The 25,224-nt window shown below is 43.1% G+C and overlaps 1 protein-coding gene across 1 annotated transcript in view; it reads right to left on the bottom strand.

The window, feature by feature from the left end:
• ASTN1 (astrotactin 1) overlaps positions 1-25,224 on the bottom strand; it is a 323,825-nt gene that overhangs the window by 61,274 nt on the left and 237,327 nt on the right. The window contains exons 15-16 of the mRNA XM_024758832.1: positions 19,618-19,722; positions 17,539-17,727 (exon numbers count right to left, since the gene is read on the bottom strand). Coding sequence (XP_024614600.1) covers positions 17,539-17,727; positions 19,618-19,722 — 294 coding nt within the window. The remainder of the gene's footprint in view (positions 1-17,538; positions 17,728-19,617; positions 19,723-25,224) is intronic.

Below are 25,224 nucleotides of genomic sequence, written 5' to 3'. Positions count from 1 at the left end.
TTGGCGTGTTTTAGAAACCTGAATCCTCCCCGCCCAACTCATTCTCCATCTTTCACCCATGGCCCTAGTTCATCTCCGCCCAAATGGCTTTCAGGGAAAAAACCATTTTGATTTTTACTGTGGTGGATGGACTAACTTGTATCTGAAACCCAGAGATCATGAAGATCACCGTTGACCCTTTTCCCCTACACTAGGCCAGACTACTGAGTCTGGGCTGGGTTCGAGGAATTGTTGGCATCATGCTTTGAGCTGGGTTCAAGGTGCTTCTACTTAGGGTTCCAGCCAAAGGGCAGGCTGTTAGTGAGATAAGGGCGCAGGTGAGTAGGTAGGTTTCCCATTCCACCCTTGCATCTCAGCGAGGCATGCCTGCAGTTCAGGAGCCCCTAAAAAGGGAGATGCTGCTAGGATGGACACCCCAGAAAGGTGAGTTTGCTGCCTTTGGCATCCTCTGCCATGTTGGCATCCAGTCAGCCAGCCAGCATGTACTATCATGAAAAGCAAAACTTCTGCTGCTCGGCAATCCACGTCAGTTCAGTTTAATGTCTGGACTAAAGAGTTTTCAATTCTTGCTGTTCCATAACTGGGGAACTCACCACAGGAGCCACAGGTTTTCCATTTATGCCCACCTAGGAAACTTCCAGGGCTGGGCCTTGCCATGGCTTACCGCATCCTCCCCCTCCACATCCAAAGAGTCACCTATTAGTGATATTTCCAAAAGTATTGTCACATCCATCCTACACTTGACATTTCCTCCCCCTTACTCCAGACCCTCAGCAGTTCCCAAACAGTCTACTCCAAAACTGTCCTGACTGGTCAACCTATCTCTAGTTTTCACGTCTCCCAGTCACCCTCCATACTGTCCAGATGTAAGCTTCTAAGCACAATAGGAACATATCCTTTCTCTGCTGAAATCCTTCAATAACTCCTAAACCACGTTAAGATATAAGTAGGTCCTTCAAACCGCTCTAAGTTAGAAGTAGGAGGATAGGGCTTGGCCAGTGGGACCTTTATACCTGCCTCCCCACCCCAGCTCCCCCTCACGTTTTCTCATTCCCCGTGTTTATGTGCCTTGCCTTTTCCTACTTAGAATACCCTTTCTTCAGAGGCTGCTGGTCAATGTCACCCGCCCTCCATCTCTTTGTACAGGCAACACTTCCGCCAGGAAGGTTTTCTCAATCCTACGGGCTAGGAGCCCATCTTCCGTGCTGACTGTTCTCCAGTCTCTTAGAGTCCTTATCACACTATATTGTAATTTCTGGTTTACTGGACACCCTCCCACATATTTTGTGAACAGCTCCAGCACAGGGCCCAGCTCTTATTCATCAGCATATTCTGGACACTTAGCATAGGACCTGGGATTCAATATACTTTTGGCAGTAGGTACTTAGTGAGTGTTTCTTAAGTTGTGGAATGGAATTCTCTCCCCACGACTGGGATAGCAAGGTAAGCTGGGCAGAGTAAGGATTTTATTTTGTTCGCTATTAGGTTGACAATGCCTGGTAATAATAAAACTGTTAAGAGTGGACAATCTCAGGGAGGGGGTGTTTATCCTGGGACAGCCTTGTGGGATCCCTTGTGGGATCCAAAATTCAAAGAGATGTACCCAGGCATTGGAACAAGCGTCCCGAGCCCTTCCGGTTTTTAGCACAGGCAGAAAGCAATGCACCGACCTGTGAGACAAGGATGATGAATGGTCAAGCCTGGGTTCCTTCTGGTTCTGCCACTCTCTGTGTGACCACAGACTAGTGTCTTCACACTGTGGGCCTCAGCTCCTCCCCTTGGAATTAGAGGTACAGGCCTGCCAGTGGGAGGAGCGGGGGCATCCGGCAAGAGCACATGGTCTGCGGGCAGACGTTCTGCATGGGGAATGGTTCCACCGCTCAGCACCCCAAGGACCTGGGACAACACGCTCACTCTGAAGATACCCCAAGGGACAGACCTCTGCTTTGCAAAGTGCCTTTCAGGGCTTTACAATTCAAAGTGAAGCCATCGTGACTGAGCACAGCTCACCAAGACCCTTCAACAGACAAGGTCATAACGTGTAACCTACCTCCGCACTTCATAGGGTGGTGAGAAGTATGAGATATATGAAAAATACTAATAATTGTACGTTTCTACAACTGCCTTTGCAGTTATAATATTTTAGGATTCTCTAAAGGAACACTGCTCTAAGGCAATGATGTCTGACCTACAAATCTCACTCAGCAGGACAAGACAGCCGCCCACCTGTCCTCTTCACCACAGCCTTCTTCTGATTCTCCCACCTCCCGGCTGCTCCCTCACGGTCTCCTTTGCTGAGCTCCCCCGCAACCTGCCACCTCTGCTTGGCCTCTAAGTGTGGGAGCAACTCAGAGCTTGGGCCTGGGCCCACTTCTCTTCTCCGTCTTCCTCCCTGAGTGAGCTCATCCGGAATGAGCTGGTTGAACTCTGCAGGCTCAGATTGGCATCTCTAGCACTGACCTCCCTTCTAAGCTCCAGACCTGCACTTCTACCTGGCTCCTTGACTTCTCCACTTGGCTGTCTCCATGCAAACTCTGCATGATGCTCTATATTCCCCACCATCCCCCAACCTCTTCCATCCCATTGCCCCCCCAGTTTGTAAATGGTGCTCCAGCATAATCAGTTGCTCAAGCAAATATCTAGGAATTATCTCCACTCCTCTTCCCCTCCTCCACCCTGTCTTCAAGTTTCTCTATTCCACAAACAAACCTTACCCTGTTCTTTCCTCTCCATGTCCACTGCCAGGGTTCCTGCGTTAGGTCCTTAACTGGTGTCCTTGTGTCCACTCTGGCCTCCCGTGAAGCTATTCTCCACCCAGTGCAGGACGGATCCTAACATATAGGCCATGCAGAGTCACGGGGCAGTTGCCTCCATGACTCTGCACGGCCATCCTTGTCCTTTCCAGCTCCAGCCAGGCCATGGTTTCCTCACTCCCTAGGCTGCAATCCCACTGGGCTTCCCCACCTCAGGACTTTGCACTGGCCACTCCCCCTTCCTGGGATGCCTTTTCTCCAGCTCATCCTCCACATTTCAACATAAACACCACTCATACCCTCCCTGATGACCCTTTCTAAAGAGGATACTGACCCTGTCACCCTTTATCACAGCACCCTCTTCATTACCCTTATTACCCAAAGTTTCTAGTATTTTGTTTATTCTTTATTTACTTGTTTATATTCTGTCTCATCCATGTCTTCCCCGTGAGAGCAGGGATCATGTTCCTTCTACAGTGATGATTGCCCAACGCCTACACAAAGTAGAAACTCAATAAATATGCACTGAATCATCATTCCATTTTTCCATCATTCCATCATCAACCATGTTTTAAAATGGTTGATTGAATTGTAAGAGAGCTTTTCTTTGGTTTCAATTTGCCTTTACGTGTATCTGTAGATCATTAATGATCTTTATCAGCCCAACAAATGCAGAATGCATGATCTATACAGGGCCCAACACATGAATTACCCTTGAAGGGAGATATTGTGGAAATTCTCAAGAAATAACACTTCTTGGGCTTCCCTGGTGGCGCAGCGGTTGAGAGTCCGCCTGCCGATGCAGGGGACACGGGTTCGTGCCCCGGTCTGGGAAGATCCCACGTGCCGCGGAGCGGCTGGGCCCGTGAGCCATGGCTGCTGAGCCTGCGCGTCAGGAGCCTGTGCTCCGCAACGGGAGAGGCCACAACAGTGAGAGGCCTGCGTACCGCAAAAAATAATAATAATAATAATAACACTTCTTCTTTCTACCCAGCTCCGTAAAAGAATGCAGCGATCAGTAAAGCTTGGGGGCTGGCGTCTCCTGATTATCTACATCCACATTACTGTGGTCAATACTGATCGTGAACACACTGCAAGCAGAGTCTAAGGCAACAGCTATGGGGAGACGCAAAGACGTGGGCAGAGTCCCTGCTCTCTAAGGGAGAAGGCAAAACAAGAAGACCAAATAAAAATACATAAACCCATAAATGCCCCAAACACATCAATATAAATAGAACCAATTACCACGGTAATCGACTGGACTTGTAATAAATTTACAGGAGGGACCATAGCAGTCAAGGTGGGCAACAGAGGCACAGGCAAAGAGTGACTTTATAAGCTGCCTCTGTGGAATCAACCTGATTAAAGAAAAACCCCAAGGAAACAAAAAAATGTCAAGGGAGTCCGGGATGTTGGTTTACCCGATTAGGCTGTTTTTCCCTGTCACTGGCACTCACGTTTCACCTACAAAGCACATGTTTTAACTGGCAGATTTATTGAAAAATTGCGCTGGAGAAATGCTTCTTTCTACCTTTCTTTTCCTTTCATTCTGTGTTGTTTCTTTTATTAATCGGCCAAAGAAAAATTAAGTCTTTTGAACCTGCTTGATTTTTGCAGTTGCTCCAAGCTGAGGGCTTCTGTGGTGTTACATTCCAACTATGTGGAATGAACGCTGTCCCCTGCCAGACTTAACCAGGTGGACGGGCCTTCCGTGGTTATGACTTAGCCAAGCTATCTATTCCTTTCTAATCATGTTAGGCTTTAAGGGGAGATCAGTGTGACCACTTCCTGGAGCCCCAGGCCATGAAGTCTGTTTAGGCAGGTACGGTCCCCTCTCTGGCCTCAGTGGGCAGTCACCAGAGCACAGGTAGTCTACAAACAGCCCTGCACGAAGCAGCAAGGCAGTGGTGTGGGCACCACATGTGACCCAGCGATGGCCCAACCTGGTCCAACAGCCCCTTGCCCCAGGAATTGTTGGTGGTGCAAGGGGTCTTCACCTAAAGCTCTCCACATGTGCCCTTTTGCTTCCCCTCTTCTGTGTCTCACAGATTGCTCCTGGGCAGCCACCTTCAGTATGGGCACTTCAGTAGTTGACGGGATATGCAGAGACCTGCCCCCTGAGAAACTTTCCAAGGAGTGGGATGAACTCTCAAGGTGGAAAGTGTGTTCCAGACCTCGTAGTGACCTTCTTTGCCTCTTTCGTGGGTCCCCCAGAGGGTTCAACCATGCTGTCTCATAGATACTGACTAGCCAATTGCAAGGAGAGAAGAAGTAAGATGAGGCTGGCAAAGGAGAGAGTTATGCTTTACACCTCGACATCTAGAATCCCACAGTGGGTTAGGAGCCTTCTTTTATTACCCATCATATTCCTGATGCCCAGCACAGCACCTGATCTACAGTAAACAATACACATTTCTGAATGAATGCTTAAACATCATTACCTTGCAGAACTCACAGCCTTCCCTCAAGGTGCTGCTAATTGAGGTCTACGTGTCCCTGACTCTGCTGGCAGCAAAATTAACAGCAATAATGTCAAAGTACACTTGGGAATTTTTTAGAGGGAAGTTGATCTGATTGGAAAACCATCTTCCTCTCATCAGTAACAGAGACAGAAGTGATATATTCTGGATCCTTTGACTGCTGTAACGTTAATCAGCTGCATTTTGTAGTGTAGCTGGCAGTTGGGGCCAGGCTTGAAAACGATGTCAACTCCTCTCATTTTTTTTTTCTAAATTAATTACCTACCTAATCCATTTTTTGCTGATTTCCTTGACATTAGTTTTTGCTCATGTATTTTTAATTTTTCCCCTTAATTTACATCTTTTAATAATTGAACCAACTTCCAAAGAGTTCCATGAGATTCAGGGAGGCTGTCTCTTAACAACAGAGGCATGGAAACTAGGAATGAATCAGAAATGGTTAGTGGCCAAATGGGTAAAGCTTAGATGAAAGGGGTTTGTCGATGTGTTGGTTTAAGTCACAGTAGTTTTATGTCTTATGTTTCAGTTTAAACTTTTGCATGTTACACCTAACACATACTCCCTTACCCCCTCCTTCCCTATAAAGAAAACTTTCCTACTTGCTTTATTTTTTAAAAAGCAATTATAGGAAAGGTGGTAAAAGAAAGATTATTGTTGGCTCCTACAACATTAACTGGTAGCCAGAAACTTGAAATAACGATTGCAAATTGGAGGTCCACACATGGATTTACACCAGTTCCTAGTATGTAATCCCAGTCGCTGATCACTTGGTTTTCTTTTTTTCTTTTTTGGTACGCGGGCCTCTCACTGTTGTGGCCTCTCCCGTTGCGGAGCACAGGCTCCGGACACGCAGGCTCAGCGGCCATGCCTCACGGGCCCAGCCGCTCCGCGGCATGTGGGATCTTCCCGGACCGGGGCACGAACCCGCATCCCCTGCATCGGCAGGCGGACTCCCAACCACTGCGCCACCAGGGAAGCCCGATCACTTGGTTTTAAAGACTAGTCTATTTTTCTAATGCCAAATCCCAGGACATGACATAATTCCGGGGTCGGGGGGCAAATGGATAATGTCCCCCACATAAAACAATCAGTCCTGTGGCTATGGAAGAGGGATGATGAGGGGGTGGGCTGGTGCCGGGGGGTTGAAGGGGATGGTGTTTGAGGAGATGCTGTCCTGGACGATATGCTGTCATTTCCATTGGAAGAGGAAAAGGAGGAGAGAAAAGTATGCTATTTGCTCATTTATTCATTCAACCAATATTTATTGATTGCCTGCTAGATTCGGTGCATGGCGTTATGTATTGCAAAAGATGGGGTAGGAATAGGGAGTGACCTCAGAGATTTGCTAGAGACAGCCCTCACCTTCCAGAAGCTGGTGATCTCCTCAGGCCTCTGAGAATACAAGAGTGTTCCTCTAAAGCAGATTATTCATGGAAAACAGGAGGAGACAGTAGCCTAACAAAAACCCAAAAACTACTAATCAGTTATCTTTCTACCTCAACATCCACTTATGTTGGAACCTGGGTTGTTACTAGGGCCAGGGTCCCACCTCTGGGGCACAAGAGGAATCAGAGTCCACATCTGTATGCAGGCGGCAGAACCAGACGGCACAGGCTTTGAGTTACAGGTAACAGGGAAGGCTAGTACAGCTGGACATTTGCATGAATTTCCCCCTTTGGAGAATGCACCTGACAGCTGCTTTGCATTTAAAAAGCAGTAACACCCAGGCTGCTTATCCAAAAAAACGTCCCCAGGGATTCTTTTCCACAGAGAGCACATTCTTATAGCCTCCCTTACCCCACCAAAAAAAAAAAAAAAAATCCCTCTAATATGGGTGGTGCTTATTTCCTGGTCTTTTCTTAGCAAAGGAGCTATAACTGGGACTGAAAAGAGCAGCCAAAAGATGTGATTCTGGTCTTAATTTTTGTAATTTTGGTTTGACGCCCCCTGTTCCACTAGCCTAATTAGTGATTTGTGACTTCTAAAATATACATCAGTGTTTCTGTGAAGAAGAAATTTACCCAGTTTTACTGACATCTCCTTGACATTTTGATCAGCAGCTATTTTGTTCAAAAATAGTGAACTGAACTGCAAATTTCACTGAAATAATGCTAGTACTAATAATAGTCGTAATAATATGTCACAATGCACTGAACAGTTACAGTATGCTAGACACTGTGTTTCATAAATAATTATTGTATTCGACCCTTACACTATCCTTACTTGTAAGCTAAGTATCAATAGCCCTATTTTACAGACATGGAAACTGAGGCTCACAGCCACTAATTAAACTTCTCAATAAAAATTTTGATGCCAATCTGACTCTAAATCCTCACTATAAACAGATGCATTATGCTCCTTCCATTGCAGTATCAGTTGAGTTAGCCTATTTATCCTCGAGCCAGGCATTATTAAATGTTGCATTCTGTTACGAGAAGTAGAAATCATTTGCTGAATATGCAGAAGTCACAGAACACCAAAAGTAGAAGAAACTCTAAGTAGAATCTAATTCAAGTTAGTGATTATACAGATGGGAAGATGATTTTGAAGAGGGCTAAGTAATTTACCCACGGTCAGCTGACTGACTAACGGTTCAACTGAGACCAATAACCCAGATCTCCTGACTCCCCATCCAGTGCTCTTTCCCTCAACATGCTGCCTTAGAGTTGGATGGACAATATAGACATATTACCAGTTAAGACACAGGCACCCATCCCAAAAGATGCGGGAAGCCCAAGTGATGTCAAGTTCAGATTTCCACATTTGCTGCAGGATTTCCCATTGCCTCACCATTTATCTTGTAATTTTTTCCCAACATATTTTCTTGTGCAGACATAAACTATTAGTTTTGGTATGGAGACCATGGCTTAAGACCGAGATAAAAGTTATGGTAGATATATGTATTGTACTCTTAAGCCTGTCGCCATATGCTTATTTCTCTTGGGTCTAGAGCACCATGGACAGCCCACCTGAGCATTGATCTAAATGTTGGATAAAAGACGATGGGCTAAACAAATTGATCCCAGCTTAGCTTGCTGAATCTAGGAAACAGAACAAGTTTGGCTAGAAGTAGAGCTTCTTCTCTCCATATTCCACCAGAGAATCCAGGCCTCTTTCTTCTCAGTCATGTTGGTTAACAGTCTGATATTTACCAACTAACTTCTATACGCCCTACCTGATGCTAGAAGCTATGAGAATTCAAAAAATTATGAAGCTTTTGCATTTGCTATGTCCCCTACCTGGACTGTTCGGCCCCCCCGATCTTTGCGTGCTCTGTCTTGTCTGCCAGGTCTCAGCTCAAACTCAAAACTCACCCCTTCATTACCATCATTGAGGCCTTCTCTGTGCCTGCCATCTTTTTTTTTTTTTTTTTTTTTTTTTCTTGCCTCTCGGCATGCAGGATCTTAATTCCCAGACCAGGGATTGAACCTGTGCCCCATGCAATAGAAGCATGGAGTCTTAACCACTGGACCACCAGGGAAGTGCCCTGTGCCTGCCATCTTAATCAGCTCCCCCACCCATCCTCCAGTCACCCTCTATTACACCCCCTGATTTTAGTTTCTTCATAGTATATGTCACTATCTAGAATTATTGCTTTCATTTGTCACTTGCCACTTTCGTTCTCTCTTCACTAAGATATAAGCGCCATAGAAGCAGGAAGATTTTCTGCATCGTTCACCATTATTGGACCAGTGCCTAAACGAGTGTTTAGATATAGAAGGAACTGAATAAATGAATGAATGAGCCCACTCTCAGGAAGCAATCCATCAAACTGTTAAGGCAAAACTTACATATTTGGAGGAGAGAATAATCCAGAAAACTATATAATCAACTACTAAATTGTACATTATGGACAAGATGTCACTACTGTCAGGCCTATCATTATATGAAAGAAGTTTGACATCACCACCAGAATTGTCCCATCAACTAAAATAATAGCCAGGTAAAAATATGAAACTCCAATAATTTTTGGTTTTGAGAGGAAAAAATGGGGACCTCTTGAACACTATTTTAAAAAATAGAGTGTTTGAGATAGTAAGACGAGGACAGTGTTGCCTACAGCACAAAGTTTTTTTAAAAAGCAGCTTATCACTTTTAATCCTGATGGTTGGCATGTTTCCAATTCCCTTCAGTGCCTGAGGGCTTAAGACTGTTCAATTCTGCACACAAGCCTAATGACCAATGGCTTAATCAGAGAAAAGTCCTGGCCTAAAGTGAAAACCATTCAGGCTCGTCCTCCTTTCTGTGAGACTCTCCACTGTGGAGATGATACCAGGACACAGCCCTGGAGGCCACCGTGCCATGGCTCCCGTGTTGAAGTTCCTGCGCTGGACAGGAAGAGCAGGGATGATGGGGAAACCCACTCCCTGTTGGTCTTTGAGGAGAGAATCTAGCTTTGCTATTCAGAACGTCGTCCTCAGACTAGCAGCTTTGGTGTCATCCAAGAGCTTGTTAGACATGCAGAATCTCAGGCCCCACCCAGACTCACTGAATCAGGATCACCATTTCAACAACATCCCAGGTGATACATATGCATATTAAATTCTGAAAAGCACTGCTGTACAGAAAAACAAAAACTCCTCCAGAAACTGGGTCATCATCATATATCATGGCGAAAAAAAACAACAAAAAAAACCCACAACAAATAACCAAAACTCCTGAAAACTCAAGACGAAAGGCAGTGGATCCTTCTTGAAGTCTAACCATGGTTGACATCTGGCCCTGTAGTGGTCACTTTAGACCAGTCACCTGGCTTCAGTTCCATCTTGATCCTACTTCCATTTGGCCCACTCATCTTCCCACCTTCATCTCTTCTTGTGCCACTGGCAGGCAAAACAGCAAGCTGCCATTTGCAATGTATCTCAGTAGGTGAAGGCATTCTTCTTATCCTCACTCTGCCACTTACTGCTTAGGTGACCACATGCAAGTTATTTAAGCTCTCTGAGGCTTTATTTTCTTATCTATAAATAGGGAACGTAAGACTTAAGTGATGTGTACGTTTGAGGATTAAATGAGAACAGTTATGTAACAGGCTGTTTGGTAATATTATTTTGGTAACTTCTTCCCTCAACCTACAGATCCACTTTACTCCGGACTCTGCATCAGAGCCTGGGGACTTGAAGACTCAAAATAAATCCTCACACATATGTTTAGAAAAGCTTAGATCCTCTCGGAAGCCTCTGTTTATGATACCACCCGGCTCAGCACCAGTGGCACCTTCATCAGGCCTGTCTGCCTGGGAATGCCATAGAACAGATGTCTTCTCGAAACCCCCTCTCTGCTCACTTCAGGGTTTTGCATGTAGCAGGCCCTCAGCAAACGTTTGTTGAATGAATTAATTAATCATTGAAAGAAAATAGCTGTATGCCATAATCGCTTTGCCACTTGTGTGCTAACTTCGTCATTGTGAATGTGCATAAGAGAGCCTTTGCAGTTGGTTTGCAACCCTGGGGTCGTAAAACGTAAAGCATTATACAAACTTCATTGGCATCAAATACACAAGACTAGGTCTCTGCTGACCAGCACTCACACACTGGATCAGAGGCTGACGGCTGCTTCAGCTATTGTTTTTGCTTCGGCCATGGAAGAAATCTGTTCTCTATCCTGGGCAGATGAGCCAACTGAGTCTTTCTTGGGCTCTGTCCTCCCAAAAAATAATTGATGAAAAATAGAAAACGTGGCATCCTGTGTGGTAGAAATACAATGCCATCCAGGTGGCTTACTTCTTTCTTTGATTCTAATCTAACTTAAGACTTCTCAGAGCTAGAGGGTCCCCTTAAGGGACAAACTCTCAACTTGTGTCTTGGAAGAAGAAGAAGCTATTCTTCTTAGCTTTCCCCATGGAAAGGAAGCAACTGGCTGGAAACCAACCAACCAACCCTCTGTGGATTATGCCCCAGCCCCCAGTGGATTATGGACTACAAGGTACAACAGAAAGGAAGAGCTTGCTTATTGCCAATTGTCAACCCAGATAACCCCACTGATATGCCCCAAAAGCAATGGTGAGGAAAAGCTATGGCAAAGGTCAGATCTAATGTAGCAATGAAAGTGATATTGGAAAAGAAAAGGAAGAAAGATCTGAGGAAATCCACTCCTGAATGGAGTACCAAAAAAAAAAAAAAAAAGAAATAGAGAAAGAAAATGTACTGAGCTTTACTGTGTCAGGTTGAGGATTAAAATTAAGCCTTTGGAAGTTCTTATTTGAAGAAGGTTCAAATTTTGGTCACTTCTCTGGAATCTTCAGATCTATGGCTCTTTTTACTGGTTTCTTCTGAAGTAAGAACAAAATAAAGGATCTATTCGTTCAACAAACAGTACAATAGATGCTAATAATATGCCAGGCCCTGTGTCAGGGGTGAAGACTCAAAGATTGGTAAGAAATGATCCTATTGTTTTGCACTTCCTCCCAGATTTCTATCCAAAGTTCAGCTCTTTGTAGATACAATTGTGTGAGTTGTTTTTTTCCAGTTAACTTTCTAAGTCTTTAGATAACAGAAACTTTTCAGAATATATTTTTCAGTGTGTTAAAAAAGTTTTATTATAAAAGTGGCACATGCTTATTGTAGGAAGAGCAACACAGAAGTTTTTAGTACAAAAAATAAAAGCCCCTACCCTATACCATATCCCTAATCTTGAAACAAACAGATAACTTGTGTGTGTATACATACATACACACACACATATCTAAATATACATAGATAGTGAGAGAGAGGCTAAAGATTATACTTATATAGATGTGTATATGCATATATTTATATATAACATTTTTAAAACAGACAAGACCCTAATATATCTACTTTTCTGCAACTTTCTTTGCTCACTTCCACACAGCTAGGAATAGAATATATCTGGAGAGATAGACAGTAAACTGTAGTAATAGTTGCCTGGTTGCCTCTGGGGAGTGGAACTAGATGACTGGGAGATAAGAGTGAGAGGAAGATGTATTTTTCACTTTATTCTGTTTTACTGCCCAGCCGCTCCGCGGCATGTGGGATCCTCCCGGACCGGGGCACGAACCCGTGTCCCCTGCATCGTCAGGCGGACTCCCAACCACTGTGCCACCAGGGAAGCCCCATTTTGCATTTTTTAAATAAACTTTTTAAATTACAAAAAGGAGGGAAATATGGTACATGCTGCCAAGTCTATTATCATGGGAGACAGTCATACAGGGAAATGACAATACAGGGAAATGTCAAGACTGCTGTCAAAGGATATATATAAGGAGCTCCAAGAGCATGAAACAGGAAGCAAAGAATTCTGACTAGAAGGAAGGCTTGGTGGAAGTGGTGATGTTAGAACTGGCTCTTGAAGAGTAGAAAGGTGATGGTAGAATAGGGGTAGATAGAGGACAAGGTTAGGTAGGCTCAGAAGTGTGGAAAGGCTCAATCTCCTCTTCTGAACCAGTGGGAACCTTGACCCTGGACCCAGAGTTGGGGCCTGACACTGGGTCAAGGTATCATTTAATTGCAGATGGCAATTTATAGAGCTGAAGGGGCGATTAAAAGACACAAGCAAGAAACAGAAATCATAGCCAGGAAGACTGATCTGCTGATCCTAAGGGCCTAAGAAGAGAATAAGATCCATCCAGAAATGAGGCAAAGGAACAGACACCAGGGAATGGAGTAGGGTCAGGGGGCCGGGTGGGCAAGAGAGGGACCAAGAGAAAATTTCTGAGTGGGACGAGTAATTGTGGAGACTTTAGAGCACATACCTCTGGCCTCAGACTGGGGCAGGAAGGGAGACTCTGAGGCTTTAAACTGTCTGGAATCAAATGCAAGGGTTTTGGACTGATAGCAAGCAGTCTTGTGCCATCAGAGTGGAGGAATGCTTGGGGTAGGGAATGGTCAGTGATGCAGCAGCCAGAGAGGGTAGAGGGTGTGGTAGGCTGAATATTTGCTCCCAAAGATGCCCAGGTCCTAATTTCTAGAACCTATGAATGTTACCTGTGCCTGGCAAAAGAGATTGTGCAGATATGCTTAAATTAAGACTCTTGAGATGGGGAGATTATCCTGCATTATCTGGGTGGACTCAATGTAATCAAAAGGGTCCTTACGTGAGGAGGCAGAAAGAGTCAGAGAGAAGACCATGAGACTCAGACATTGGAGTGATGCACTTTGAAGATGGAGAAAGGGGCCACAAGCCAAGGAATACAGGCGGCCACTGTGAGCTGGAAAGGGCAAAAAAGGGGTTCTCTCCTAGAGCCTCTAGAAGGATCCTCCAGCCCCACTAGTACCTTGAGCTTAGACCAGTGAAACTGATTTTGGATCTCTGGCCCCAGAACTTTCAGGAAATAAATTTATGTTGTTTTAAGCCACCAAGTTTGTAGTCATTTGTTACAGCAGCCATGGGAAACTAATACAGGGAGTGAAGCCATGTTCATGCTGAGAAGGCAGTAAGGCATAAGTGACGGGCTCCAAGCTCAAGAATCATGTCATTAACGGGCATTTAAAAAAGATAACAGATAGTGAAATGCAGAATGGACGAGAGTGGCAGGAAACTGAAGAAGGCACCTGAGGATGCTATTTCAATATTTCTTATGAGAGCTGATACCGTAAACTCATACAATTTTGAGAAATGGACGAGAAGACACCTGCTGAAGAAATATTTAGGGGGTAGAAAGAACAGAACTTGTAAACGGTTGAATGTGGAGGGTGGAGGAGAATATAGAAGACCCCTAACTTTATATTTTGACCCATCAATGTGGTTCATGAATCTACTAGCAGATACAGAGAAAAGAGATGCTGATCATTGAGGTGCCTATAGAATATCCAGGTAGAAATGGTAAACACTCACAGACAAATGAGCTTTTGAATTTCAGGGAGAAGGGAAGGATTTGAGATGTGGGTTGAGGTAGATACAAAAGAGAATCACCCAGCAACAGTGAAGAAGAGATGAACATTAAGGGTGAAATCCTAGAAAATGACCAAAATGTAAGCAATTTCTTTAGAGGAGTGAGGGCAAAAAAGAATGAGAAATAAAGACCAAAGGCTTATGAAGAGAATCTGGACAGAAAAGCATCAGAGACACAAAGGGAGAGGACTTGCAAGAAGGCAGACCTGGCCAAAAGGGACAAATTCTTTAGCTGAGATAGATGAAATGGTCACAGAATAGAAAAATGAACCTCTGCTTATAAAGTCTTTTTTTTCCTTCTCCAGAGCAATTTCTGTAAGGGTGACGGGGCTGAAAGCAATTATTGGAAGAGTGAAAAGAAGTTGAGGAAGTAGAGAAAAGATGTATAAACTACTTACTCAAGAAATTTGATGGTGACATGTTGAAAGGAAACAGTGGTAAAAGAGTTGCATATTTATAAAAATATTATTTTTTGGAAAACAGAAGGTTGGCGAAGGGATAATTGTGGCTGAAGAGGTTGCAGAGATGAAAAAAGAGGAGGCTAATGAATGAGTGAGGACTAAGAGGAAGCAGAGAGGGAAGGAAGCAAGTGTACAGGTGGAGAGATTCACCTGAAGAGGGGGAACTCACTGCATTTCCCGAGGCACAAGGGCAAAGGATGATGAGAAAAGATGGAAGTCAGTTTAGAAGCAGAGAGAGTGAGGTTGGAAATTTCAATTCAGATAGTCTTTATTTGCTCTGTAAAAGAAAAAGAAGAGAGGCTAATCTTAGACCGTGAGAAATGGAAATATGTTACTCATGGGCTCCAGTCAGACTTATCTTAAGACAGGTGCTCCTACATAATGGTCTGACCAAACCATATAGTGGTTGTATGACGAATAAGTGGCTGTTGAATAAAAGGCTGCCTTCTGAAGACCTGTTCAAAAATACCCATCTCTGAGTTCTCATCAGTCAGGCGTACCTAAAGCGTTTTATGTGTCTATGATAAAACCCACGTGGGAAGTCACCACACCAGAAGAGCTTTTAACCACCGTTCCCACCGAGACAACCCCAACTGCCATCACTAACAACAACCTCAACAATAATAAACACTTGCTGAGGGACTCTCATGTGCCCGGCTCTCTGCTGGACCCTGGGATTTCAAAGTTGAATAAGGCATAGAACCTACCCTCAAGAAGTCGTGTAGTGATTTGTAGAAAGAAGAGGAAAGTCTTTTACTCAAATGTGTCACCTGAGGAAGCCTCTCACATAAAGGGGACTTCTAGGATCCATAAACTGTCAGAGCTGGAAGAAACTACAGAAGGCTTTACAGGGGAGATGCCTATAGTTGATTGACTAAACAAAAGTCACCTGGCAGATTCTAGAGTCCCAGCCTTTCAGTCCTGTGATCTTTCCATTTCATTTCACCCCTGATAAACCTCTTTCCTATTCAATCCATAAGCAATTTTAGGTATCTAATCATAGGTACAAAAGCAAAGAACACAAAACCCCTTTTCACTGGAAAGTTTTTAAAGTTAGAATAGGCAAGAACATATAATTAAAGGACTCGAGTCTAAAAAGGTGTCACTTTTATGCCATGGTAGGTATAGCCCTCTCAGAACACTTGTCACCACTAGTGTATAAATTCCATTCTGGAGCAATCCTCTCCAGAGTGCAGAAAAGCAGAAGAAAATCTCCCTTTGTCTTATGCACTTATAATCCTTAATCAGTAGCATGCTTCGTGCTTTTGGAATAAAAAGAAATTAGTGCATAGGGAGAAGAAAAATATTTAAGGGTAAGAATCACATCCAACAATAAGAGAGATAAACTCTATGACACAGAGGTAAGATGCGGGAGTCAGCTGGGGGGCAGGTATACATGGACAATTGCAAGAGATCAAAATAAACATTCTAAAATATTTGAATATCTTTTAATATCAATAACAAGCAAGGGGTGATATACATCATATTTATGAGAACTAAAGCCAACAGCTGGACTGTGACAAAATTAGTTCCTGTGTGTAAGAATGGAGAGGGATAGGGCATAGTGCCAAGGCCATGGACAAAGTTCCCTCCTGGGCTTCGCATTTAACCTTAAGGATACTACAATGCTCAGGATAGACGCAAGAGGTAGAACCAGGAGTTCTGAGGAAGGTCAGGCTCGCATCTCCCAGCAGTCCTAGAGCCTGGCAATCCTTGAACCACTGGCAAACAGAAATAGAGGAGGCTTTAGTCCTTTGGTTCAATCGCTAGGCTCTGGCATGGAAACATAACAGTTTTGCCAGCTGGAACTGGTCTTATCGAAATGTGCTTACGTTATACTCCTTCTTGGCAAATTGGAATCAGAACAATTTTAAGATGCTGAAGTTTGAAGGGATACAAGAAGCCTGCGGTTGTCTCTTTGAGCTTAGAGGAATCAGGACCTGGGGGGAAGCCTGCAGTCCAGGCACAAGCCTCTTGCTTCTTTTGGAAGAAAGCTCCCAGTCAGAAGAGGGGCTCTCATGCCTCAAGACAAAATAGAAATCTGTATGGAGCTCAGAGAACCAAGGGCATCTCAGCCACGGGAGCGTATTTTCTCCCACTGTAGCACTGATGACAGCAGGGGGTCCCTAGTCTCAGAGGGACCCTTGATCATTAAATCTTAGGATGACCTACTTCTTGAGTTTTCACTGTGCTAATTTCATCACTTGCCCTTTAGCAACTCACACATCCATAATTTGAGCTCATCAGAATGCCATGAGGATAAGATAAGAAGAAGAAATTCCATGAATGGCAATTCTAAACCAGTCTTGGTCGATCAGAACACAAATTTACCAGCCAGTACTCCTCCTACATCAGAAGGTGATTCAAAGGGTCCCAGAAAATCCAATTTCTTATACTTACTTGGACTGAATACTAACTTGCCATCAAACAGTGGACCAAGATTTATTTGGGAGGCTGTTATCCAGAGCTACACAAACACCTGGGGCAATGGAGATTTCCTCACAGCACAGCGCAGTAGGAAAATTGCCCCTAAACACAGGGCAGGATGGAGTGAGAAGGGGTTTACTATGCAATTACCGGAAGGGGTTGCCAGCCAGTGTAGGATGGGATTGCCGGAGGCAGGGAGTGGTGGGGGAGACTGAAACGCTCTCCTTTTCTCCCCCACTCCGTAAGAACAGTCTAGTATTTTGCCCGTGCTATGGTAACAGGATGCATGGTGGCTGGTAAGCCCTTTAGAAGACTCCCTCTATGATAACCCGCTCAGTGGTCATACAGTTTGGACCCCCTCCTGCATATAAAGTTTCCCCAAATACTCCCATTTTGACATCTGGTTTTAGCAACCAAACCTTGGCAATTTAAAGGGTGGGCAAGAACATCGAGGCAAATCTGAATTAGTCCTTCACCTACAGACTCCCTATTTTTGGTCCTATGGATGTACCTAGGCAGCCAGGACTTGCACAGGGAGTAGAACTTGCTGACGAGCATGTCACTCACCTTTGCTGATGTCTTCGTATTCCAGCCAGAGTCGCCGCTGGACCTGCTTGTTTGGGTACCAGATAGAGCAGGATTCCTCAAAGCCGTAGATAGCTTCCTGGATGTAATGGTTGCCAAACTGGTCCAACAAGGCTACAAAATCCCCACGAGATGTAGCCCCGTCTAGGGAGTGGAGAGCATTGCTGAGGGCTATGGAGAAAGGTCACCCAAGAAAAAGAGTGAGGACTTACAATATGGGTATCTGGATTCCCAGGCCATCCAGCCTCTGCGTGCAAGTGCCATGTGGCCCAAAGTGACGTTGGAGAGCTGGCTGGGGCTACCAGGTACTTCCAGGTAGCTAAATCAGACATTTCAGTTCCTAAAAGAATATTTCTTCCACCCAGTTAGTTATGTTGTTAACTTCGCGCAAGTTAAGTATAACATTATCAAATCTCCACTACCTCCCTGCTTAAGTCAAAGTTTTTTGTTTCAAATCACAAGTCATGACATTAAATCAATTTAGTGAGCTCAAATAATAGCATTTAAAAAATGAAAAAGAATAGCACAGTCTAAAATAGAAACGCAAATACCAGCAGAGAACATTTCACTTGGGAAGATGAAGTATGGCTTCATGAACCTTCTGTGGTGTGTATGTGGGGACATGCCTGTGCACAAGGTCACGGTGTAAAATGTGCTGTAACTGTGGGTAGTGACCAAAAAAGTTTTCAGGATGCTGCCTTCATGCAGAGAAATGGGTATGGGAAGATAATGGAAGAAGAAAGATAAGGAAAGCCACTAAAACACTGCTTACATTTATTTAAGAAAATCAAAAGTATAAAGACTTTGAAATGGCAAATGGAGGAAGGAATCTGTTTGCCTCCTCCCCAGACAAATCTCCTTGGATTGGCCTTCCCTGTTTAAGAGATTCATATTTGTCAGAAAGATAACCTATGGCAAATTTTCCAAATCCAATACCTTCCCTACCTGACCAACTTTGTACAGCCTTCTTTTTTGACACACCTGTGTCCTATCAGGACAAGGCAGAGCCCGGCCCAGGCTTGAGACCCCAAGTGCAGAGGTCCACATCGTCCATGATGCCATGTGTGGCTTTTAAAAGCACATGGCAACAGAGATATGTGATTGTTAACCCCTGATATGCATAGCACCTGTGCTGCGTGCAAACTGAGTATGTGAAAAATACTGCCGAATTTTTCTAGGATGACGAGTAACTTTGCTCGTTCCAAGTGTTTTCTGCACCAGCAGAGCTCACTTCAGTAATAGCCACATCCCAATCCCTTCTTGCCAAGAACTCTTTCGTGATAGAAAATAAAAAGTTCTGAGTCCCTTTGTGTACTTTGGAGATGTTCTATATCCTTAAGGCCTCTTCTTTCTCTAGTATATGTCTCACTTCTCTTCACAACTCTCTATTTATCACTAAGATTTGAAGAATACTTATACAAGGTGCCTCATTTTTCTGTTTTGGAACAATTTATCCTAAGTTCAGAATTCACTACTCCTTAACTTATTAGATATAAAGATATATATACATATCTTTATATATATAAAACATAGATGTAGATAAATCTACATTCATCTATCTATCCATCTATCTTGCTTACTTGCTTTTAGGAACCATAACTATTTTCTATTTTTCCACTCCCCTTCCTCTTTCTTGCTCTCTTTCCCTTATTTCTTTCATCATATAGAACCTCTAAGGTATAGTAAAGTATACTCTTTGCACTTGGAAAGTTTTATTCTGTCAATTTATAAAAAGTTTGCTTTCGCATATCCTCTCTATACACTGGGTGACTCCAGGAAATATGATAAAGTAAGTGTTTAAATTTATCTCCAGTGGTTCCCGCCTTGCCCTTTCCATCTCTTCTATTATCCAAGATAAGACTTGCAATTTAATCTATGCTAAGAAAATGATCCGATTCCAGCCATTTGCCCTGAAGGGTGAATCGAGTGACTAGGTTATAGATCTCGTGGAGTGGCTACATTTTGGATGGCATCTTCAACATTGATAAAAGGCTTGTGCCCTTGGGAAGGAATGCCACACCCCAGGAGCAGGTGGGAGGGATGGCTTGCAGCTGTGCTCACCCTGAGAGACGGTCACTTGTTTGAGTTTGATGTGGTACATCACAGAGCGGACCTTCCAGTGCTGCAGGACGGGGTATCCGGACACCTCACTGAAGTTCACCATCCCTAGGGACAGAGGAAATGCGGGCTCAGTGCATGTAGTGGATTCTCAAGTCCCAAGTCTACTGGCTTAGGGGGTGTAATTGTGAGGAAATGAGAAAGCATTTTTGGATGGAGAAAATTTCTGGAATCATAGTAACAACAGCTATCACTTATTGAACCTATACTCTGTACCAGGCATTCGGCTAAGCACTTTGTATATAGTCATATGATCCTTGTAAACTAGGTGTTATTGTCTGCATCTTATAAATGAGAAAACTGAAGCTTAGACAGGAGTTTGCATAAGGGCCCTAGGCCACCAGGTAGAGCCAGGATAAAGTTCCAGATGTGTCTGAGACCAGAACAGGGTTCGTAACTATACTACTACAATACTCCCTTAATAAACTCATATGAAACTCTGGGCTTACTGTAACACACAGGTTTTTACACTCTTTAATAGCTGCAATAATTGACTCAGCTCAAGTTCCTGATAACATCGATTTTTGTGTCCCATTTAACTGATTTGTGTTCCGTATCTAAGTTTTAATTACTCTGAAGCTGATAAACCTTGTTTCGTCTTTACCAGGAGGGACAGTGTCAGCATGACTAAGTTAGTAAGGGGCAGGAATGGGCCCTATACTGAGTGTCATCTATGTGCTAGACACATGATAGGTACTTTATTTGTGGTCCCTATTTTACAGATGGGAAAACTGAGGCTCTGGGAAGCCAAGTTACTTATCCAAGGTCATTCTCAATAAATATATCCTTGTAGCCTCTTAGTGATGTTGTAATGAGCTGTTCTTGCTTGAACACCTTGTAGAAAGAGTGGCACTCTACTTGAATTCTAGCCATTACTATAAATATAAAATGCTACAGAAACAAAATAATTAGGCCACAGGAAATTAAAAAATCACCTTGCTAAGTTTAGAGCACCAATTTTGGCTTCATTTCTATGCCTGATGTATGCACGTGTGTGCGTATATATGTACATATGCAAATATAATGGCCACATATATAATAAATTTAGATAGACAGTGAGCGTGTGTGTGTAAATATAATGGCAATGATACATACGTAGTGAATTATCCTGCCATTTTGACCCACGCTTCCTTCAGGCTAAATCAACTAATTTAGTGCCTAAACTGGATGAAGAGTAGGTAGGATTAATTAGCTGCTTGTCAACTCTGATCAAATTAGCTGAGTGATTGCCAAATTTCCATTTCTGTGTGAATCATATAGGAATAATTATCGGTAGAAAAACAGGAAAAAAGGTCAGAAGAGGTGCTTACTGAATCAATTGCTTAAATCTGATCTCAGATAATCAATGATAAGTTACTTGAAACTAAAAGAAGGTTTTCAGCAATTTTCCTTTCAAATGCTCTTCTTTTAGGGCATTAAGCTTTGTGACGGCAGTCATACTTCTGCATACGCTGGCTTTTCGCCTTTACGTCAATCGTAAAACCGTATAAAGGAAATTCTAACTTTACAAGTTTAAGACTCCAGTCACATACCTCCAAGGTACGTTTCATTCGAGTTATAATGTGCATGTTTTGTAAAACTGTTCTACGTAGTATGCATTCTCCAGTGATGCTAGCTCATCAGCTTGCTGTTATTTCAGAAACTCTATTAATAAAAAGATAGCAAGCCCGATAAAGATTTTTCAATATATCAGGAAACATTCCCTTTAATGGACTTGTTTCCCAGCAGGAAAAGAAAAGGGCAGGAAATCAGGAGGCGGGAGTTCTAAGGCACCCATGCTGCCGAAGGGGGCAGTTTCTGCCTGCCAATCAACTGGCCTGAGTTTCCTCTCTGGCTACCTGCCCAGGGGACCTTGCGATTCTCAGTTGTTGCATCTGTAAAGTGAGCGGCTTAGCTCAGATGCCCCCTTGTTTCCTTTTCAATTCTGTGATTCCAACCAGCTGTGTGACTTGGGGCTAGGCAACTCATTTCTTTCAGTTTTTGTATCTGAGAAGTGGGGATGATAGTATCCATCCTGCCTACTTTACAGGTAGGTTGTCAGGACAAAATAAAGTTACGGGTATAAAAGCACATTGAGAAAAGCTGAAACATCATATACATACATGGTTTCCATAATGTTGCCACCCTCCTCCCTACCTCTCTCTCATCACTTCTAATTGTGTGAACTTGACATTTGTTAATTGACGTTTTTGTTATAAATTCCCAGGCCTTAGTTCAGGTCAGTAGAGGGAAGGGAAAATAAAAGAAGCACGGGTGTTGGCGGTGGGCAGGGATGACAGTGTCCCACATTCGCCCAGGATGAGCCAAACAACTGAACTCCATTACTTCACTGCTAAACAACAATTCTACTGAGTGCCTTTATGCTACACCATAGTCAGGGAAACAGTTATATAACTGTTAATGCTCGGGAAATGTTGTTCTGTGCCCACTTACAGATAATATTTCCATTAGTTAAAAGGAAAGGGATATTTAAAAATACCTATTTTCTTGCTGAGTCATAGGATTCTTTCTCGGTGTGCCCTTGCAATGTGGTTAGTCCCAGTTTTTTATTTCATTTTATTATTATTTGTGATACATTTGTGAATGACTTTTTTTCCAAACAAAATATCTCTGTTTTCTCAAGAAAGAACATTATTTTTCCCTACATATGCTTGAAAAAAGAATGACTGAATAGACCTATGTGATAGAAAAAGAAACAAAGAAGGGAGGAAAGAAGGAAAGCAAGCAGGCAGGCAAGGTAGGAAAGAAAGAAAAGAATAGAGAAAGAAGAAGGGAGGAAGGAAACAAGAAAGGGAGGGAGGAAGGGAGGGAGGGAAGGAGGGAGGAAGAAAGAAAAGAAAGAAAGAAAGGAAGGAAGGAAGGAAGGAAGGAAGAAAGAAAGAAAGAAAGAAAGAAAGAAAGAAAAAGAAAGAGAGAAAGAAAAAGAAAGAAAGAAAAGAAAAAAAAGAAAAAGAAAGAAAAGAAAGAAAGAAAGAAAGAAAAGAAAGTTTTCTCCTGTTATTTTATTGAAAAGTCAAGGGGATGTTTAAGATTCCGTGATTACGGCGCCCATCGGACCCATGAATGTGACCAGCAGCCTCCTCTTCCTCCTTGATCTGCCTCTGGACTCTTTTTTTTTCTCAGCTGAGAGACTGAAAATACAAATGGATGATGGCCAGACCGCATGTAAAAACAGAATTCTGACCCACAATCGGCAGCAACCAGCCCAGCAAACCACCCTATTATCTACAGCAACCAGCCCAAGAAGCTAATCTACCGTCTCTAAGTCAGACTTGTAGGAAGTCAGACCACCATCTCTTCTAGTTCAGGAAGCCAAATAATAACCCCTGTAACAATCAGGCCAAACTCACCAGGACTTGATTAATAACTGACAGCTTCCCTAATTTTTGTTCTTGCTTGCAAGTTAGGTTCCACCAGAGAAAGACAAATAGGTCTCCTAAACATTTACCTAAGAATACCTCATTCCTGGTTAGTTGGATCACCTGCCAACAGCTTACATGCCTATCAGGGCGTATCTGAAGCCCTCCCTTTTTTCCACTCTGAAGCTTTCCTACTTCTCTGCCTGCCTCTCAGTCTCTGCCAAAATGCAAGTGATGGTGGCTGACTCCCTTGCTGTGTGTAAATAGCCTTCACCTGTTTTCATTTTGTTGGTCTTCATTTATTTCCACACAACTTATAACACCAAAAAGGCTTGTAAAGCATAAGAGTTCTTAACTGTTTTGGTAAGGAAGAAGGTAACCGGCAAGATAAAACACATACATCAGAAATTTTCCAGTACATTCTTTAAGCCAATAATTCTGAAAGCTCGAAATAGCTGTTATGTGTAAAAGGATTCTCTAGTTAAACAGATTTGGGAATTGCTGGGCTAAGTAAAGTAAAAGGTATTTCTTTAGTGCAGGACTTCTTGGAATCTGTTCCATGCTCAGGTGCTACAGACTGCTGAGAGGTAGATGCTACTTCCAAATTATTTGAAGATAGAACCTATTTATGAGTGGAGGGCTGGTTTTTCACGAAAAAAACATGCTTGAAAATGCTGATATAGAAGAACCTGAAGATCACTTTCGCCCAAAAACCTTTTAAGCTTGTAGGTTTATGGGGACCGTGACCTGTAATAGCACATAGTGCAGCATGATATGACATTCTCTGTATGACTCTCAAGAAAGATATAAGTAAAATGTTACCAGAACTAGGAAATAAATATGGCAGAAAAGTGGTCAGCCATCTCTAACTGATTCTTCTAGTTATTCTGGGCTTTGAAAAACAAGACTGATTCCTTCTTACATCAAAGGAAATACCTGCTCTTGGACTAACTGGTATCACTTCTTAATCAAAATACATTAAAAAGAAAGGCTGGGTAGAAAACTAGCAGGTCAAGAAAAGTTCTCTTTGTACTTTTAGGAATGTCACTGTCTCAAGACCATGAAAAAGGAAAGGTCCCACCAGGACATCCTTCCACTCCTTTTGCCTCTGCTATACCAAATCAGGAGAGGTCCAAGGGCACAGGGAAGAAAGAAGTTTCTCTTGTGGATTTGAACAAAGTTTGGATCTTTTTCTTATTTCCAAAGATGGAGATTCAGGCACGTGTTTTTCTGATGCTTCTCAGATCTATCCTCCCCAAAAAGCTCAGGTAGCATCCAGGACCACTCTGTGTCCTCCCAGCCTGACAACTGAAATCTCACTTCCATGTAAGTTCTAATGTGGGAGAGAGTTGCCCTGGTGACTCTTTAAACAGAAGCCAGGTAGTCTATGGGCAGTGTGGAGCCTGTCCTGCTTCTGTGCACCATCTCACACCTCCTTTACAAGGCATTTTACACACACCCAGCAGGTGTTTCTCAGCCAATGACATGGAAACAAGAAAGCTAGATTGCCAAACACTAGAGACGTAGGCTTTCAGGACACACCCAGAGGTGCACTTTAATTTTTTCAGGTTTGTGTGTGTGTGTATGTGTGTGTGTGTGATCTTTTAGCAGGCAGCTTATTTCGATGAGATTTATTTCTGGTCCAGAATATATCTAATTGTTTTCTCCCTTGCCCCCTTTCCTTCTTCTATAAGGAAAGCACAGTTTGGTAGTTTGAATGTTCATATTTTCTTTCTTCCTTGGTATATTTATTTAGTTAATAAACATACATCTCAGTATGTATCGGGAACTGTTTTTAGAACTTTATGAATATTTATTCCTCATACTAATCCTATAAGAAAGATAATACTATAATATCCACTTTTACAGGTAAAAAACTGAGCCACGGAGAAGGTAAGTAACTTGTCCAAGATCACACGGCCAGTGAAGAGTTGAGCTTAGCTGTCAGGATCCAGAGCCTAAGCTAGTGATCACTACGCTATACTAACTCAGACAGACCTAATTCTAATCCCATTCTCGTCTAAACGAAATTTTTGGACATAACTTGATATCTGAAAAAGGTTTACACTCAGTTCAAGCTATTCTTCAGAAAAGGGGAAAATAAAGGGGAGAAGGGTCTAGAATAAGGAAGACATAGAATGAAGAAGGGAGAGGAGTAATGGAGAAATGAACAAAGCTGACAAGGAAAGAG

This window comes from Neophocaena asiaeorientalis, unplaced genomic scaffold, assembly GCF_003031525.2.
Source record: "Neophocaena asiaeorientalis asiaeorientalis breed wild unplaced genomic scaffold, Neophocaena_asiaeorientalis_V1.1 scaffold182, whole genome shotgun sequence".
In the NCBI taxonomy this organism is placed as follows: domain Eukaryota; kingdom Metazoa; phylum Chordata; class Mammalia; order Artiodactyla; family Phocoenidae; genus Neophocaena; species Neophocaena asiaeorientalis.
The sequence above is the reverse complement of the archived record's forward strand: the minus strand, read 5'-3'. Positions and strand labels throughout refer to the sequence as shown.